The following is a 19286-nucleotide window of genomic DNA, read 5'->3' as shown; positions in this document are numbered from 1 at the left end:
AGATAGGGGATGCACCATGCAGAAAGGCTGTGTAAAGGTCAAAGTAGATGCAGTACAAGAGATGAAGCTCAAGGGATGTAAATTGGAGAAGTAGAAAGGACCAGACCATAATGGCCCTACTAAACAGTGTTAGAGAGTTTATCCTTTTTCCTGAGAGTTATGGGAAGCCATGAAAGAATTTGAAGTGGTAAAAATATAACCAGATTTGTGCTTTAGGAAGGTCTATCTGGCTAATATGTGGAGAATGGATTGGAAAAGAGTTAAGACTGGTGGCAGGGAGACCACCTAGTAGATTTTTGCATTTATCTTGATGAGAGAAGAGGGTTATATAACCTAAATGGGGGTTATGGTCATTGAAGCTGATTTGAGATGCTTAGGAGGTAGGAGCAACAGGAGTTGCTGATTATGTGCATATGAGGGGTAACGGAGATAAAGGGGTCAAGTAAGATAACCAAGTTTCTACCTTGGATGATGGCAGCATTCACTGTGATAAGAAACAGAAGAGAAGTAAATTTAGAAGAAAAAGATGATAATTTCACTTTTGGACCTATTGAGTGTATCTCAAATGGTACAGCCAAATGGAGCTGTCCAATGGGTAGATACATGAATTTGGACTTAAGAGAAAGATTTGATCTGGAGTTGTAGATTTGGAGATATTGGTACTTGTATGGTGATTGAAGTCATAAGACTATATGAGATCATCCAAGAAAAGTATATGTAGTAGAAAGAGAGGGTTTAGGACAGAACCCTAAAGCACAGCAATAATTAAGTAATGGATAGAGGAAAAGAAATAGAGTAGGTAGAGAAAAAGGAGGAAAACCAGTGTGGGCAGGAGTCCAAGGTAGGAGAGATCATTTATGAAGTAGGAGTGGGTCAACTGTGTCAGATTTTTCAAAAAAGTCAGGTAACATGAGAGCTGAAGAAACCACTGGATCGAACAACTGTGAGATCACTGGTGATCTTGGCGACGGTACTTTTACCGATATAACAAGGTTGCAATGAAGGTGAAGATAGAAGGGTATATTAGACTTAATGAAATAGAAAAGAGGTTTTTTTTTAAGTAACAATCTTGGAAGGAGTTTACCTTTTAGAGACTGAGAATTTCAAATGCATAATGACTTATAAAGTAGTTTAGCCAGGAAGCACAGTGTAAGCCATTAGCTGCATACCAGTGTTTAATGGCATAGAGGTCAGAAACCTGCTATAAGGTATTCTAGGAGTTATGGAATAAACTCGATAACTTCTTGAATTGGTATCAAGCCTTCACTGAAGATAAATGAAGGGAGTCTTAGAATTATTTAATGACTCTGAGCCAGAAAGCTGGCCTATAATTTTCATGGCCACCCTGATTCTTGTATGATAAATACACAAAGAAGCAGACAGCCTAGGCATCGCCTACAGACAGAGTACTCATCATCAGAATACACCAGGGGTATTGGTATGTGTTTTCTCTGCTTGTTGGAAGTCTGATAATATGATTTAAGAAACAAGGGTAAATTGCCACGTTATTTTCTTCAGAAATATTTTGATAAAATATCAAAAGTATAGAAATATAACAGTTTTTGATGCAGGTATTTGCTATTCAAGTGTGAAATCAATTTAATTTTACATTTTTAGTGATTAGCATGTCTTTTTCTAAAATTTCAAAAACAATATTAACTTTCTTTTTCTACAGCAATCTTTCCCAAAGAAATTCCCCATGTCTCAGTCAGTGCCTCATATTTACATTCAAGTTAAAGAATTTATTTATGCCAGCCTTAAATTTTCAGAGTCACTACACCGGAGGTAAGTTTACTAATCACAAATGCATTTTTGTCATAACTTTTATGAAACATTAATACTTCATTTTTATGCCATAGTTTTTTTTCCTCAACTTTTATTTTAGATTCATGGGGTACATGTTTGTTACAGGGGCATATTGTGTAATGCTGAGGTTTGGCGTATGCTTGAACATGTCACCCAGGTAGCGAGCATAGTACCCAACAGGTAGTTTTACAACCCCTGCCTCCCCTTCTTGTAGTCCCCAGTATCTGTTGTTTCCATTTTTACATCCATGTGTACCTAGTGTTTAGCTCCCACTTACAAGTGAAAACATACAGTATTTGGTTTTCTGTTTCTGCATTAGTTTGCTTAGGATAATAGCCTCCAGCTGCATTCATGTTGCTGCAAAGGACATGATTTTGTTCTTTTTTATGGCTGTGTAGTATTCCATGGTGTTTATATACCACATTTTCTTTATCCAATCCAACATTGCTGTCAATGGGGAGGTGCTACTTGGAACTAGTGGGTAGAGGCCAGGGGTGCTGCCATAGACACCTAGGTTGATTCTATGTCTTTGCTATTGTGAATAGTGCTGTAATGAACATATGGGTACATGTGTCTTTTTGGTAAAATGATTTATTTTCCTTTGGGTATATCCCAAATAATGGGATTGCTGGGTTGAATGGTAGTTCTTTTTGTTTGTTTTTGTTTTTGCTTTTGTTTTTGTTTTGTTTTGAGACAGGAACTCACTCTGTTGCCCAGGCTGGAATGAAGTGGCACAATTATGGCTCACTGCAGCCTCGACCTCCTGGGCTCAAGTGATCCTCCCACCTCAGCCTCCCAAGTAGCTAGAACCACAGGTTTGCACCATTACTCTGCCAATTTTTGTATATTTAGTGGAGATGAGGTTTTGCCATGTTGGTCAGGCTGATTTCGAACTCCTGGCCTCAAGCAATCCACCCACCTCGGCCTCCCAAAGTGCTGAGATTACAGGCACAATCCACTGTGTCTGGCCCACAGATTTTTAAAAGTAGTATTTTAATAAAAAGTAAAAGGATGCAAAAATGTTAGCCTATATCTAAGGCAGTAGTTCTCAACTGGGGATAATTTTGGTTCTCCTGCCATCACCTCCTCCCCACAAATTTGGCAATGTCTAGTTGTTACAGTTCAGGGGAGAGGCACTACTTGGAACTAGTGGAGAGAGGCCAAACATCCAAATGTGCAGGACAGTCTCCACGACAAAAAATTATCCACCCTAAAATGTCAGTAGTGCCGAGGTGGATAATCCATGGTCTACAGACAGTTTAACTGTTGTGATAATGAGGCTGTATCCAAGAAATCATTATTTACTTAAATTGAAGGCCTAAGGGTTAGGAGAAAAGAATTTGTTTTTTAGTGCTAGCTTAGTAATACTTAGGATGTTAAGAAACATCATACTAAAATTAGTTTAAGGTAATTTATTTCTTTGAAGACTTAAAAAATCTTAATGAAAATGGGTAACTTAGTTATATTAAAAATTAAATTTGTTAATTATATCTAGAAAGAGCTCATATCAGTTTGTATTTTAAAAATAATTTTTAGCTGTAGTTGTGTATGAAATTTCTTTCAAAGTGACTGTCTTTTGGGGCTGGACGCGGTGGCTGACGTCTGTAATCCCAGCACTTTGGGAGGCCAAGGTGGGAGAATTACTTGAGTCCAGGAGTTCGAGACCAGCCTGGGCAACGTAGTGCAACCCTGTCTCTATAAAATATTTGAAACTAGCTGGGCATGGTGGCATGCATCTGTCGTCCCAGCTACTCAGAATGTTGAAGTGTGAGAATCGCTTGAGTCCAGGACTTTGAGGCTACAGTGAGCTATAATTGCACCACTGCACTCCAGCCTGGGTGACAAAGTGAGACCCTGGCTCAAAAACAATAATAAAAATAATAAAACAACAAAGTTACTATCCCATGATGGAGTCGGAATTTAAGAATAATTTTGTTTCCTTATACCAAGTCCTCCATGATTTTTCTGTAGTTGTTAATTGGGTACATTTAAATTATGCCATATATGAATATTCTACTTTATGGAAAATGTCCCTTTTGCAAAGTTAAATTGAAGTTTGTGATTTAATAAATATGGGTCTTTGTAGTTTATTTAAATATATAAAATAATGACTTGGGGAAAATTATTTTAGTAAACTGTGTTAAATTATTTAGGATGTTAACTAACCACATTCATTATTTATTAAGTTTAATAATATCAATCTTTGTTTTCAGCTCAACAGAAATAGACGATATGCTTAGAAAATCAACAAATCTGCTGCTGACCAGAACTTTGAGTAGCTGTTTACTGAACCTTATTAGAAAACCTCATATAGGTTTGACAGAGGTAGGTTAAAAAGACACATATAGTGAAATGTTTCATTGTATGAAACAATTATTTTAAATTATTGCTGAACATCATTCTGTAAAACTAGCTTCCTGTTTTAAATGTATTAATATAGGCAGATTTGTTTTCAAAATAAAAACACCAGCGTAAATTCCAGAAATGTGAGGATGCCAGGCACAGTGGCTCATACCTCTAATCCGAGAGCTTTGGGAGGCCAAGGCAGGAGGATTGTTTGAGGTCAGGAGTTTGAGACCAGCCTGGGCAATATAGTGAGACCCTGTCTCTACAAAAAATGAAGAATAGGCTGGGCGCGGTGGCTCAAGCCTGTAATCCCAGCACTTTGGGAGGCCGAGGCGGGCGGATCACGAGGTCATGAGATCGAGACCATCCTGGCTAACATGGTGAAACCCCGTCTCTACTAAAAATACAAAAAATTAGCCGGGTGTGTTGGCGGGCGCCTGTAGTCCCAGCTACTCGGGAGGCTGAGGCAGGAGAATGGCATGAACCTGGGAGGCGGAGCTTGCAGTGAGCCGAGATCACGCCACTGCACTCCAGCCTGGGGCACAGAGCAAGACTCCGTCTCAAAAAAAAAAAAAAAAAAAAAAAAAAAAAAAAAAAAAAAAAAAAAAAAAAAAAAAAAAAAAAAAGAAGAATATTAGCCAGGCATGGTAGTGTGCAACTATATTCCTAGCTACTCTGGACTTGAGCCCAGGCGGTTGAGGCTGCAGTGAGTTACAATCATACCACTGCACTACACAGCCTGGGTGACAGCAAGACCCTGTCTCTGGAAGAAAAAAAAAAAAGGGAGGGAAACGGGTTCATATGGAGAATAGTAGATAAAGATGTTAGAACATCTATTTAGATTTCTGATTGCCAGACTACAGGAAAAGTCACAATCCTAATTTTTTACTTGCTAAATGTTTAAGATTTGAAACATACTATGAAAAATTATTTTAAAATAACTGGCAGTTAGACTCTAGGGGGGTGTGTGTGTGTGTGTGTGTGTATATATATATATAAATTCATGAGCAGTATTTGCAGCAGGCTTTTAAAATCAGATAGTTGTATCCTATAATGCTGCAATTATGTAGAAATGGTACAGTTGCTGGAAGTAATAATCCTATTTTTAAAAATTAGGTGATTTTATATACATGTAACCTGTATTTTACTGGATATATCTTGTGTTTTCTAGCTGGTGCAAATCATCATAAACACAACACACCTGGAACAAGCTTGTAAATATCTTGAGGACTTTATAACTAACATTACAAATATTTCCCAAGAAACTGTTCATACTACAAGACTTTATGGACTTTCTACTTTTAAGGTATGTAAAAATTTGACCAAAAGTTTTCATTTCAGTCACTGTAAGCAAACGTTAAGAAATTAAAGACCGTTCTTATTATATGCAAGATCTACTATATTCCTAAAAATTAAGAATAGAGGTAATCATTGTCAACAGTGAGCAGGTAAATGTCAGTTTCTTTTTGGCACTGTAAACATCTTATTAACATGGAGAAAAGTATACTTATTTTCTACAATGTATTATGCTTTGTTCATGTTTTGATGATTTATAGTAGTGCTGACTAGGTCTAACTGAATTAATGTTTCACAGTTTAAAAATTAATTCTATATGAGTGTTTATTTTTGAAAATTTAAAATGTAAGACAAATTAAATAAGGATAGATTTGTTTTCCATCCTTGATTGGTTCTGATCTGAAGAAAAATAAATATTATTACATGTCATTGAAGTCCTACCTCTTTTGTGGGTGGAAAGATTTCTGTTTGAATAATATACAGGATATACTGAGGATTAATTAATGGTTGTTTTAGGTAGAATGTAATATTAAATAATTTCATCAGCTATTTTATTATTTGGAGTCATAGATGAGACACTGGCTTAGTCTAGTGTATATAAATCCCCTTGCATTGAATATTTTATTAAACTAATGATAAATCATGTACTGATCACTTATCTGTAAAATGGGCTTGCTAATTTAACTTTATAGCTCTTTCTAAAAGTTTCCTATTAAAAAGAATTCTCTTTAACTACTTTTGTTATATTATCAGTCACCCCCAAGATTTTATTGTAATAACTTGCATTTTAAAAAATGAATGTACTTGTGTTTTAAAATAACTAATTTAATGTTAACATTTAACCATACTTTGAAAGTGTGAAGTCCACAAACAACCCTGGGATCCTAGAATTATCTGCTTGGCCCCCAAATATTATGCTCTTCTGGTGACTCTTGAGCTCATGTAGTCATTTCAATACATAAGACACAAATGCAGAATGATATCTGAATCAGCAGACTTACAAAATTAGTTATTAAAACTTAGAAGCCTAAAAAAGCAGACATTCATTTATTCAGATAATATAGTACAGTGATTAAATTCATATACTCTGAAGTTAGATTGCTCTGTGACCTTGGGCAAGTTCTTTAATGTAAATGATTCCAAGTTTCTTTATCTATAAAATTAGAGTAACTGTACAGTACCTACCTCATATGATTATTATGAGGAGTAAAGAAGATACTTAGCCCAGAGCCATTCACTGTATGTAAGTCATACTCTGAGCACTCTGTTTAGACTCTGATAATACAAAAATGTATCCCTGCCCTCAAGAAGCTCAGAGGAGGAAAAAATAATAAAAGACACTTAACAATATGGTATAATAAGTATGATAATATAGGAGGAGATGCCACAAGTTTTTAGTTACTTATTTATCCAAGGACAAATTGATTCTTAGCTTTTATGTTAGATTTTACATAATGCCTCTACTTTCTCTTTATTGTTCTCTCTGTCCTTACATCCATATGTTACTCATACCCTGTCAAGAAGGAATTTCTCAGGCTTAGAGTTGTAGGCATATTTAACTGTTAACATTACTTTTAATATGCTTACCCAGTACCCTCTGATTAAAACATGAATTGCCTTAGCATCTTGTGTTTCTAGGGATCTTCAGCTAATTTTTCTTATCGGTCATAAGCCAGAGAACCAAAGATACTGGAACACAATGCTCTTAGATTAGGGGATCTTGGAACTGTTTTTCTCAAAATCTGCCTGTTGGGAAAGAATGTTTAGAAATGTTAGCTCTGGTTCATCATTCCAGAGTTGAAGCCATAACTATCATTGCATACTCCTTGGTGTATTTCCTTGGAAATCAAGTTCTGCTCTGTGAATAGCAAAGCATCTTTGTTTTTTGTTGTTTGTTTGTTTTGTTTTCACACAGAACTCAGTAAATGCTTTTCTGTTTTCTAATATGTGAGCAAGAGCTGTTTTCATCTTAAGATTTGAAGGTCAAGTATTTTTCAGTTCTGTCTTTTGGTCTATTTCAAGAGGAATTTGTCTCGAAATGTGATAAGGGGAAGCACTTCAACAGGGAGGATTGTTAAATCAATATTAAAGTGAATTACTGAGGGACACTGGGGAATTTCCATTCATAGTGAATAGTCTGTTGCCTCTTTCACAAAAACGATTGAAGTACAATCTTGGCTGTAGACATTTGATTGGATTATATAGCCCCTTAGCCTAATTTTTTTTCAGTTCAGTGACCCTAGAAAACATCTTTCTATTTGATTGCTTAATGATTCTGGAAACAAGTACTTGATACCTATACCTCCATTTGCTTCCCTTCCAAAAACTACATATGCACACACAAACTACCTGATCTTGTGTCATAAGTATTTATGTTATGAAATAGTGTATAGATTGTTTTGTTAGCTTGTTTGCTAACTCTGTAAGTGATATAAAAGAGGTTCAATAAGTAGTTCCTACCCTCAAGCAGTACCTCAGCTTTTTGAAAGTAACTCAGACCCAATTAGAGAACTACTTAAAGCTAATATAAGACTTCTCCTAACTGGAAAAATTTGCATCAGTATAGAGGAAAAAAAATGGAAATACCATTCCCTTTCTAACTTGTGTGGTAGATAAATAGTCCAGTTCTTTCTCTTTGGCATCAGGGATCTTTAACTTGGCTCCAAGGAGCTTTTCCAGCCTGCTACTCTGAAGAGTTTTCTTTTGAGTCCTGGCAGTAATTGCAACTGTAAATGCCTAGAAGAAATGCACTTCTGATTCTTTTTCTAACTTGCCTTTTTTTTTCTTTTTGTCTGCTAATGACTATGTAGCAAAGCTTTTTAGGATTGTGGCTGAAGTGACAGTAGTAAATCGTCTTTAAGGGCTTGAAATTCTCTTCTTATGGAGCAAGGACATGGTACATGTCAGTTCTTCCCAACTTGATCTACAGATTTAATGTATTCCCCATTAATATGCCAGCAAGTTTTTCTATGGATGTTGACAAAGTGATCTTTAACTTTATATGGAGACAGAAGACCCAGAAGAACCAACAGAGTATTGAAGAAGAACAAAGTTGGAGGACTGATACTACCCATCTTCAAGACTTACTATAAAGCTGTAGTAATGAGGCTGGGTGCGGTGGCTCACGCCTGTAATCCCAGCGCTTTGGGAGGCCGAGGTGGGCAGATCATGAGGTCAAGAGATCAAGACCATCCTGGCCAACCCTGTTTCTACTAAAAATACAAAAATTAACTGGGTGTGGTGGTGCGCACATGTAATCCCAGCTACTCGGGAGGCTGAGGCAGGAGAATCGCTTGAACTCGGGAGGCAGAGGTTGCAGTGAGCCAAGATTGTACCACTCCACTCCAGCCTGGCGGCAGAGTGAAACTCCGTCTCAAAAACAAAACAAAACAAAACAAAGCTGTAGTAATGAATAAGATGTGGTATTGGACAAACAACAGACAAATAGATTAATGGAACAGATTAAAGACCCCAGAAATAGACCCACATAAATATAGTCAACTGAATTTTGACAAAGGAGCAAAGGTAATAAAATGTAGCAAAGATAGTTTTTTCAACCAATAGTGCTGGAACAACTGGACATCCACATGTAAAAAAATGAATCTAGACCAGACCTTACACCCTTCACAAAAACTGACTCAAAATGTTTCACAGATCTGTATGTAAAATGCAAAATGATAAAACCCCTAGAAGATAACATAGGAGAAAATCTAGATGACCTTGGGTGGGGCAGTGACTTTTTAGTCTTGATTGTTCCCCAAAGGAAAAATCCATGATAGAAATAATTGATAAACTGAACTTCATTAAAATTTTAGACTTCTGTTCTATGAAAGACCCTGTCAACAGAATGAGAAGACAAGCCACAGAACTGGGAGAAAATATTTGTAAAAGACTTATCTGATAAAGGACTCGTGTCTGAAATATGCAAAGAACTCTTAAAACTCAATGAGAAGAAAATGAGCAATTGATTTTAAAATGGGCCAAAGACCTTAACATATACCTCAGCAAAGAAGATACAGAGATACCAGATAAGCATATGAAAAGATGTTCCATATATATGTCATAAGGGAAATGCAAATTAAAACAACAGTGAGATACCACTACACACCTATTAGAGTGGCCAAAATTCAGAACAATGACACCACCACACGCTGACAAGGATGTGGAGCAACAGAAGCTCTTACTCATTGCTGGTGGGAATGCAAAATGCTACAGCCTCCTTGGAAGACCATTTGGCAGCTTCTTAAAAAGTGAAACGCAGTCTTACCATATGATGCAGCAATTGTGCTTCTTGGTATTTATCCCAAGGAGTTGAAAGCTTAGGTTCACCCAGAAACTTGCACATGGATATTTATAGCAGCTTTATTCATAATTGCCCAAACTTGGAAGCAACCAAGATGTCCTTCAGTAGGTGAATGTATAAATAAACCCTGGTATATCTGGACAATGGAATATTATTAAGTACTAAAAAGAAATGAGCTATCTAGCCATTGATATGGAGGAAACTTAAATGCATATTATTAAGTGAAAGGAGCCAATCTGAAAAGGCTATATATTGTATGATTGCAACTATGTGACATTCTGGAAAAGAGAAAGCTATGGAGGCAATAAAAAAATTAATGGTAGCCAAGAGTGAGGGAGTGGTGGAGGGATAAATAAGTGAAGCACAGAGGATGTTTAGGGCAGTGAAACTATTGCTCTAAAAGTATGTAATTGTGTATACATGCATCAAAACCCATAGAATGTAAAACACTATGAGTGAATCCAGTGTACACTGTGGACTTTGGAATTTGTGGGGTATGTAGTAAATCTCTGTACTTTCTGTTCAGTTTTGCTGTTAACCTAAAACTACTCTAAAAAATAGTCTATTTAAATTGCAAAAAAAAAAAAAAAGGTGAACACACTTGTAACTATGAAGTCAAGAAATAAAGCATTACTAGCACTGTAGAAGCCTTCCTCATTCCTCTCCTTTGTTACTATCTCTTTTCCTCTCAGTACTGACTTTTAACGGCAGAGTAGCTTTGCCTTTTTCTGGGTTCTATTTAAATGGAATCATACAGAGTGCATCTTTTTGTGTGTCTGACTTCTTTTACTCAGCAGGACTTGGGGTATTTCATTTGTGTTGTTGTATGTAGCTGTAGTTTATTTATTTTGAATTCAATATGGTATTCCATTATAGAATTTACTACACCTTATTTATTAGTGTGTGAACTGTATCACTTTTGGCTATTTAGAAACCTTTCTTTTGCTTTCGTCCTGGTTATTGACTGGATACGTGACCTTTGAGATGTTATGGTATGGGTAAAATATAATTTATGTTTATTTAATTTTTAGTAGTAAAGATACAAATTCAGGAACTGGCATAAACATTTAGAACTAATGAGGTATTATTGGCAGTTTAAAAATTTTTCATTTTAATTATAATGTTTTGTCGTTTTATATATGTAAAGCTGATGTATTGCTTTGTGAAGGTACTTGCAAAATTACGCCTTGACTGATTAATTGCATGTCAGCTTCTGATTACTTATGTGCTTTTTTATTGATGGAGTGTTCCTTTGTAAAATTCCTTGTATTGTGTATGCAGTTTGATTGCCATTTTAAAAAGGCAGTGTATATGACATTTATTTCTTTTGTCATCCTTTACCACCAACTTCTTCTTTTCTAGTCTTCCCCCATTAGAGAGGACTATATAAAGCAGTTTTATGCTTACAGCTGATTTAATACATTTGAATGACATAAAATCCTAAAAGGTAAGTTAGAAAACAATCAAAAGCAAAAGCAGATTGGGTAACAAATATATATGGAATAGAATAAGTAATTAGGTCCCTTCGTAAATAGAACAGAAAAGTAAATAAGGGACACGCTACTTTGTCAAAAACAAAAGGTAACAGGAAAAATAAAAACATTTTTTCAGTTCTGTAAACAAAAGAGGAGGATCAACAAAATGTAGAGACCTCAATCCTCATAGATAAGAGTGCTCCGCTTTCTGTTTTTTTTAAATATCATCAGTAATCAGTTAATTATAGAAAATGCCACTTATAAAGATCATGGAAAGCAGAAATAGAGTAGGGAGGTAAATGGTTGAGGACTACTTTAAAAAGCTATTTATATCAGATGATTTGCAAACCTGATGACAAACAACCACTTAAGGAGTGGCAGATGCTACCACAAAGCCACTAGTCTGTGAACACTTTTGAGGTACAAAAGCCCCTGAAAACTAGAAAGGTAAAAATGTAGCACCCACTTTTTAAAAAGGAAAAGGAGATAACTTAGGTAATTGGAGACTTAGAGGAGTATTTAGTTTACAGTGACCTGTGACAATCTCAGATAATCCGAAGACTGGATTTTGAATTATTCCAGACATTGATTATAGCTCAAAAACCCATATTTCCCTCTACAAGTGAGGTAATTAGCAGGTGGCTCTATGAGAGATTTAGGTTATTCTAGGACAGGCTACTTTGATAAAGAACAAGAAACGAAATATTTTGTCTTGTCTAAAGTAAGGCTTTGATTGTGTCCCGAAAGATAGTCCTGTAAACAAAGCAGTAATTCCTTAGATGGTTCTGTCTAAACTGAGTGTCATTTTTCACTTGGGAGTATATGTTAAATGATGTTTATTAAGCAAAAATGTAAAAATGTTTATATATATATATATATATATATATCTTGTTTTTTTTTTTTGAGACAGGGTCCCACTCTGTCATCCAGGTTAGAATGTAGTGACTTTGTCCTGGCTTACTGCAGCCTCGACTTCCTGGGCTCAAGCAATCCTCCCACCTCAGCCTCCCAAATAGCTAGGACTACAGGCCCATGCTACTACCCTGGCTGATGTAAAAAAATTTGTTTTGTAGAGACAGGGTCTCACTGTATTGCCCAGGCTGGTCTCGAAGTCCTGGACTCAAGCAATCCTCTTGCTTCAGCCTCCCAAAGTGCTGGGATTACAAGTGTAAGCCACTGTCAGGCCCTAAAGTGTATTTCTGTGGTACTGTGCTGATTGCTGAGGGGAAGATACGGAATGGTTCTTGACCACTAGGATTCTTTTAATCTAGAAGAGCAGATAACTACAAACAAATAACAACAGTGTGTAATAGTAGATGAATTTGGTCCTGTAGACATGTTTGATTTGGTTTTGTGGTTTTTCTAAATGTTTTGAATTTGCATACCTTTAGATGAGACTTAAACTCTATAATGATCCTGCCTATGGCACATACCCTGCCTGCCATACTTATTCTTGTTACCTGCCTGGACCCTGAAGGAATTTAAGTATTTGTTACCAGTTTGGAGCATGGGTAAGATTTTAATCAGCAGAGATGAGGAGAAGGAAGAATTGGTATAAACCCATGCACAGAAGGCAGAAAGCTGAAGTTATATTCAGACATTCAGATAATGACCCAGAAGATGGAATATAAAATCATATTTATTCATCTTATGTTAATAAGGATGCTTATTTTTGTTTTAAAATAATGTTTGGTTTACATGTGTTTTGAATGTATATTCTGGGGAAAAATGTAATTTCTTCTAGAAGCAGTTAGTGTCAGTTTCCTTTACTTAAATTTCAATCTTCAGCTGTATCCAGGCCGTAGCTTTTTACCTGATACTTCACCTTGCATTATCTAACTCTCTAAGAAGTACTTTGTATTTCCCTCTGAAAATTGTTTTTGATATAATTAACATAACTCTTACAGTAACGTACCTTTGTAATAGAACATTTAGTATACTATTTGTGACCTGCCTACTTTAGAACTATGATATTATTAATCTCTGGCTTATAGTCCATGATGATTGTATTTCTTTTTATAAAGAGCAATTTTTTTTTTTTTTTTTTGGATCATGGCTCACTGCAGCCTTGATCTCCTGGGCTCAAGTGATCTTCCCACTTCAGGCTTCCGAGTAGCTGGGATTACAGGTGCGTACCATCTTACCTGGCCAATTTTTAAAAATTTATTTTTTGTAGAGATAGGGTCTCACCATATTGCCCCTGTTAGTCTCAAACTCCTGGGCTTAAGTGATCTCCTGCCTCAGCCTCCCAAAGTGTTGGGATTATAGGCGAGAGCCACTGTACCCAGCAAGATAATCTTTTAGAGAGATTTCTAGAACTTTATGATACTTCAGTTCTTGTAATTCATACAAGCTTTTCATGGCTTTTAACTTTTGATTTCTTAGTTCATTATGGAGCAGATCTTGAGCTTTGTTATACTCAGAGTATTGATCAAATGGTAATCTGTGATTTGCATGATTTGCATGCATATAAGGCACAATACATATCCTAAAGCCTAATACTCTTTTTAAAAAAAAAAGTCACAGTAATATCATATAATGAAAAAACCTGATGAAAAGTAACCAGGTGAATTAGTGCTTTTTGCTAATTTAACGAGAAGCATAGCATGCAAATCCCTCTTTTATTTTTTGATTGATTTTTAAGTACTAAATGTAAAGAAAATAAAGAATAAAACAAGAATATAAAAAATAAAACAACTTCTTTTGATTGCCACATTGACATCTAAAATAAATAATGGGAATTATATATATATATATTTTTAAAAAATTATAAATTATTAATTGGCTTCTCTGCCCATTTTATTATACCTTTTCTTTCATCATAACTAAATACTATTAATAAATTATACTGGTTAGTCTTATTTGCTTTTTCCCTTCTGCATTAGTAGTGACATTGGATAATGAGTTGGATGCTATATGCAGTGTAACTAACATTAGAAATGTTTAGGTCAAGATAATGGATTATTGGAATTTTGTTTATTAGAGCAGGAAGAAGTTAACTAGGGAGGACACCTTTATGGTGATAGCTCTAACTTTATCTGTTGCCTACATATTTGAGGCCCATAAAAATATAGATGTATTTGCCTTGCACTAAATGAGCAAAATTAAATGTAACTTTTTTCTTTAATATTGAATAAATATTTCTATTAAGATAGTTGTATTAATCAAGGTGATTAACAGAAAATTGACAGGAACTGGTGGAAAAACAGACTCAAACTTTCTTAAACAATAAAGGAAAAATTATTGGCCAGTGACACTGAGATGTCCAAAGATAGAGGGCACTACTGCTCAGTACATGTCACCATGGACCCAGAGTCTCTCCATCTTTTAACTCTGCTTTATGCAATTTTGGCCTCATGGTCAGACTACTTATAGTGGCCCAGCAGTTCCCAGCAGCTCTAGGCTCTCTCAGTCTGGTAGCAAAATGACTGCCTGCTCACAGTCCCAAGCCTCACATTGTCATGTCCTGTCATCTAAAGGAAGAGAAACTGTCTCCCTCCACTAGCTGCTGTATAATTTTTTTGTAAGAGGTTGGGACTGGTAATTGACTTAAACTTAGCAAGACCCAACCTTGGAGCTAGATATCGGTTCAGTCTTACCCAAATGAGATAGCTGTGAATGGGGGCAGAGTGATTTTCCAAAACGTATTTGGGAATTATTCCAAGAGGGGGAATGGACGATAGACAGTAAATCGTAGATGTTTACTAAAATCTTTAGCTATTACTACTTAGCTTTTATTCAAAACACACATGTTTATGCTCCAGGAGGTCTAGGTGGAATTTGTGCATGTGTATGTTTTAAAAAGTTCCTCAGGTGGGTTCTGTTGCACACCTATGGTTGGGAACCACAGATAGTATATTTAATTCTTACACATTGAAATTTTTTTTTAAAAGTTCTCAAATTATGCTAGATACATTTCTGCCTCCAGAGGGCACTATTTCCTTAACAAACAAAGGAAGAGTTACTTTGTTTATAAACTGAATCTTTACATTTTATTCAAGAGTTAGCTGATATGCTGACTAGAATGTCAAGAGTTGATAATGCTCTTGACCTTGTGGTAAGATCATAAGATTGAGACTATTCTGGGTTCAACTGTAGAACTCCCCAAGAAGTTCTAACTAATTTCCTTAGCAATCACTAAATCGCTAGTAATCATTAGTAATCATCTCTTAGGAATGTCTTAGCAAATAATTTAGTGTATTCCTATGTATAACTACAGGAAAAGTTATATTGAAAGGCTTTTCTATCTTTTCTATCTTTGCTCCCATTTCTTTAAAAAGAAAATATAGTGAGCCTGTTCATGCAGCTATAAAGATCAGACACATATGTTTTCTAATGATTATATTTGTCTGGATTATAAAATAAGCAGAATTCTTAGTCCTTAGAAAAGTCCTTTCAAGCGTTGACTTTAATCATATTCCTGCTCAGGAGTGCTGTCTGAAATTTTTCTTTGACACAGTACAGCCCGTGATTCCCTGACATAGATTATTTGCTTCCTATTATAGCCCGTGGAAAGCATTAATAAACCTTAAAAAATATTAGGTACACTTCCCCGAAAGTTTTTTAACATCTTGAGAAAAGGTGATTTTAACTTAGATATTTTATGGGAAAAGTGGAACCTGCTCATGATGTCACCTCATGAAAACAGACTTATCAACAAAGTTCTATTGACAATAACAAAAAGCAATAAATAAATTTTTATGTTTTCCCTTTTATTTTTGCTTAGTTCCTTCTAGAAAGTAGTGCTTTCTGAACCACTTTTTCACTAAACATGGTCTAGAAAGCATGTAATTATAATTATTTCATGTGATGGTGTGAATGGTTTTGTCATCATTTTTAATTTTCTTCTTTCAGATAAAAATAGTGTTTTTTCCCTCATGACTTAAAAATTTCTAGATATTTGGTCTCTACCACCCCCTCAACTTTTGGTTAATATTTCAATTGTCCCATATTGCTTTTTTAAATCTAGGAAAATGTGAACTAACATCTTTATTTTATTTTAATAAAATTCTATAAAGTAAAAAAGAGAAAGCTGGGCCGGGCGCAGTGGCTCACGCTTGTAATCCCAGCACTTTGGGAGGCCGAGGCGGGCGGATCACGAGGTCAGGAGATCGAGACCACGGTGAAACCCCGTCAAAAATTACCGGGCTGGTGGCGGGCCTGTATCCCACTACGCGAGAGGCTGAGGCAAAGAAGGCTGAACCGGAGGCGGACTGGGACCAGATTGCCCACTGCATTCAAAAAAAAAAAAAAAAAAAGAGAAAGCTGGATTTAAATTTGGTTTTTAATAAAATACCCAGTTTTATATCAATCTAAAGTTTAACCAAGTACTTTAGCTCTGTAAGTTTGGAGGAGGGGAGCTTCTTGAATCTGGCTTTTAAAATCTTGTTATGCATCTTCTCTTCCTGCCTATATTAGAGGCATCCCAAAAAAGCAAAAGAAATCATAAATAGCGGTCTGAGTGCAGATAGGAAATGCAGTGAAAGATAGGAGCAATCAGACTCTCAAAGTTCTTTGCCTGGTGATAGAAGGGAAGCAGGTTGAGTATTTATGAGATGATTGTACATAGTTCTGAGGTTTAGGGTTCTCTTATCCAGCTGCCTTCTTGAACTACTGCCTATCTTCAGTTGTGTAGTGAACTATATTTATCTGCTTAGATTCAGTAAATGTAGTGAGACATGAATGGGGGAACTGATTATGAACACTGGGGCAAGATGCAAAATGGTAAATAATTATTTTTATATTGCTTTGAAAAAATTGACTTACAAGTGATGTCATTAAGGTGTGTTATCTTGTAGTTCTGTAGGTCATAAGCATTTACCATCTTAGGTACCTGCCCCTAATGTTAAGGAAGTTAAAGAGAAGTAGGTGTTACTGCTATGAATTATACATATTAAATATGACGCGCCTTTCCACTGGTTAGTGTTTCACCTTTTTTTTTTTTTTTTTTTTTTTAAAGACAAGGTCTTGCTCTGTCACCCAGGCTGGAGTGCAGTGGCGCAATCTTAGCTCACTGCAGCCTCAAACTCCTTAGCTCAAGCAATCCTCCCACCTCAGCCTCCTGAGTAGCTAGGACTATAGGCACAAGCCACCATGACCAGCTAAATTTTTTATTTTTTGGTAGAGACAGAGTCTCACTATGTTGCCCAGGCAGTTATTTAACTCCTGGCCTCAAGTGATCCTCCTGCCTCAGCCTCCCAAACAGCTGGGATTATAGGCATGAACCACTGTGCCCTGCCATGTTTTACATAAAAAAAATTCTGTTAATGTTTAATACTCATTTTTTTCTCCCTTACATAAAAATAACTACACTAAGTTAAGCCAACTTGGGCAATTTGGAAGGCTTGGAATTCTGATATATTAATAGTCTCCATACAGTTCTTTTAGTAAGACATTTATTGAGCATTACTAGGTAAAAAACACAAGTAAGGGCAAGAAAACTAATTTGTTTTAGCCCCTTCTGGGTGCCAATTACTGTTAGGTACTTTGCATTAATTATAGAAGCTTGTGTAATGCTCAAAACAGCCCTGTGAGATGAGGATGATTCTCATTTCATAGATAAGAAATTAAGTTAATTTGCTTAAGATGTAAAGATAAGTGAAATAGTGGGAATCAGACGCCTTCCCATTTTCCCAAAATGATTTTGTTTTTTTCTATTAAGTAAACGTAAGTACTAACCCATATTCTTTATGAGCCATTTCTTTGTTATTCATTATTAGCAGGAATGGTGATTTTTTAAATGGCTACAAATTCCTTGACACTTCTCTCATTGAGAAGTGGGGACCTGTATCCCCTTCTCTTGATCTGGGCAGATTTGTGACAGCTTTGACCAAGAGAGTACAGTAAAAATCATTTGAGACTTTAGACTTCTGAGGCTAGGACATAAAGGCAATGTGTTATTGCCTTTATTCCAAGCATGGAGCACACATGCTTGGAGCCCTGTGCTGCCATGTAAGAAGCCCAGTTACTGTTTGGCCACTTTAGTGCTTTGAGGAAACACTAAAGTGCTTGGCTTCGAGGCAGCCAAGCAACATGGAAAGGCTACCCATCCCCGGTGCCAGACATATGAGTGAGGAAGCCTCCAGATGATTCTAATCCCCAGCTATTGAGTCCTATTGGCAGCCTTCAAGTCTTTTCCAGCTGAGGTCACAGATGCTGTAGCACAAAGTCATCTCCACTGTTTCCTGACCCATAGAACCTGTGAGTATAACAAAGTGTTTGTTATTTTAAGCCACTAACTCAAAAATAGTAACTGGAACAGCCACCACATAAATACTTCTAGATTCCTATTTTTTCATATCACCATGTAGCTTTTCCTCCATGAAACCTTATTTCTAACCAACATGATCTCTTCTTATTTGGTATACTTTTACTATACATGTAGTTAGTATTAATTTGTGCATGTTTATTCATTCTGTGATTATTGTATTTTCTTTCTTTTATTTTTATTTATTTATTTTTTTTGAGATGGAATCTCACTCTGTCGCCCAGGCTGGAGTGCAGTGGCGTGATCTCAGCTCACTGCAACCTCTGCCTCCTGGGTTCAAGCAGTTCTCGTGCCTCAGCCTCCTGAGTAGCTGGGATTATAGGCGTGCACCACTACACCTGGCCAATTTTTGTATTTTTAGTAGAGACGGGGTTTCACCATGTTGGCCAGGCTGGTCTCGAACTTCTGACGTCAGGTGATCCACCCACCTTGGCCTCCCAAAGAGCTGGGATTACAGATGTGAGCCACCACACCTGGTCGATTATTGTATTTTCTATCTTTATCTAGATTTTCTGTCCTCAACTAGATTATAAACTTTTTTCAAGACAGGGGTGATTTCCTTTTCTCATTTAACAAGTGCTCATCTACTGCTTACTATGTGCCAAGCACTGTTCCCGGTGCTAGGGATATATCAGTGAATGAAAACAGACACACACTTCCTGCCTTCATTCCGTATCTCTGGGTTCCCCATCTTGGATTCAACCTATCATGGATCAAAAATATTTGGAAGAAAAGATGCGTGGTGCATCTGTACTGAACATGTACAGACTTCTTTTTCTTGTCATTATACCCT

At 36.3% G+C, this 19286-nt stretch overlaps 1 protein-coding gene across 8 annotated transcripts in view; it reads left to right on the top strand.

Moving 5' to 3' along the window:
- The window catches only part of EXOC6 (exocyst complex component 6), a 297299-nt gene that overhangs the window by 186723 nt on the left and 91290 nt on the right, over positions 1-19286 (top strand). For all 8 annotated transcript variants that reach the window (XR_009212754.1, XR_009212755.1, XM_058436204.1 and 5 more), the window contains 3 exons: positions 1676-1785; positions 4020-4131; positions 5324-5458. Coding sequence is in view for 6 of the 8 variants with exons in the window: in XM_058436204.1 (XP_058292187.1) it covers positions 1676-1785; positions 4020-4131; positions 5324-5458 (357 nt within the window). In the remaining 2 variants the exon portion in view is untranslated. The remainder of the gene's footprint in view (positions 1-1675; positions 1786-4019; positions 4132-5323; positions 5459-19286) is intronic.

The sequence above is a fragment of the Hylobates moloch genome, unplaced genomic scaffold (genome assembly GCF_009828535.3).
Source record: "Hylobates moloch isolate HMO894 unplaced genomic scaffold, HMol_V3 SCAFFOLD_3, whole genome shotgun sequence".
NCBI lineage: Eukaryota > Metazoa > Chordata > Mammalia > Primates > Hylobatidae > Hylobates > Hylobates moloch.
Note: the sequence above shows the minus strand (reverse complement) of the source record. Positions and strands in the feature narration are given on the sequence as shown.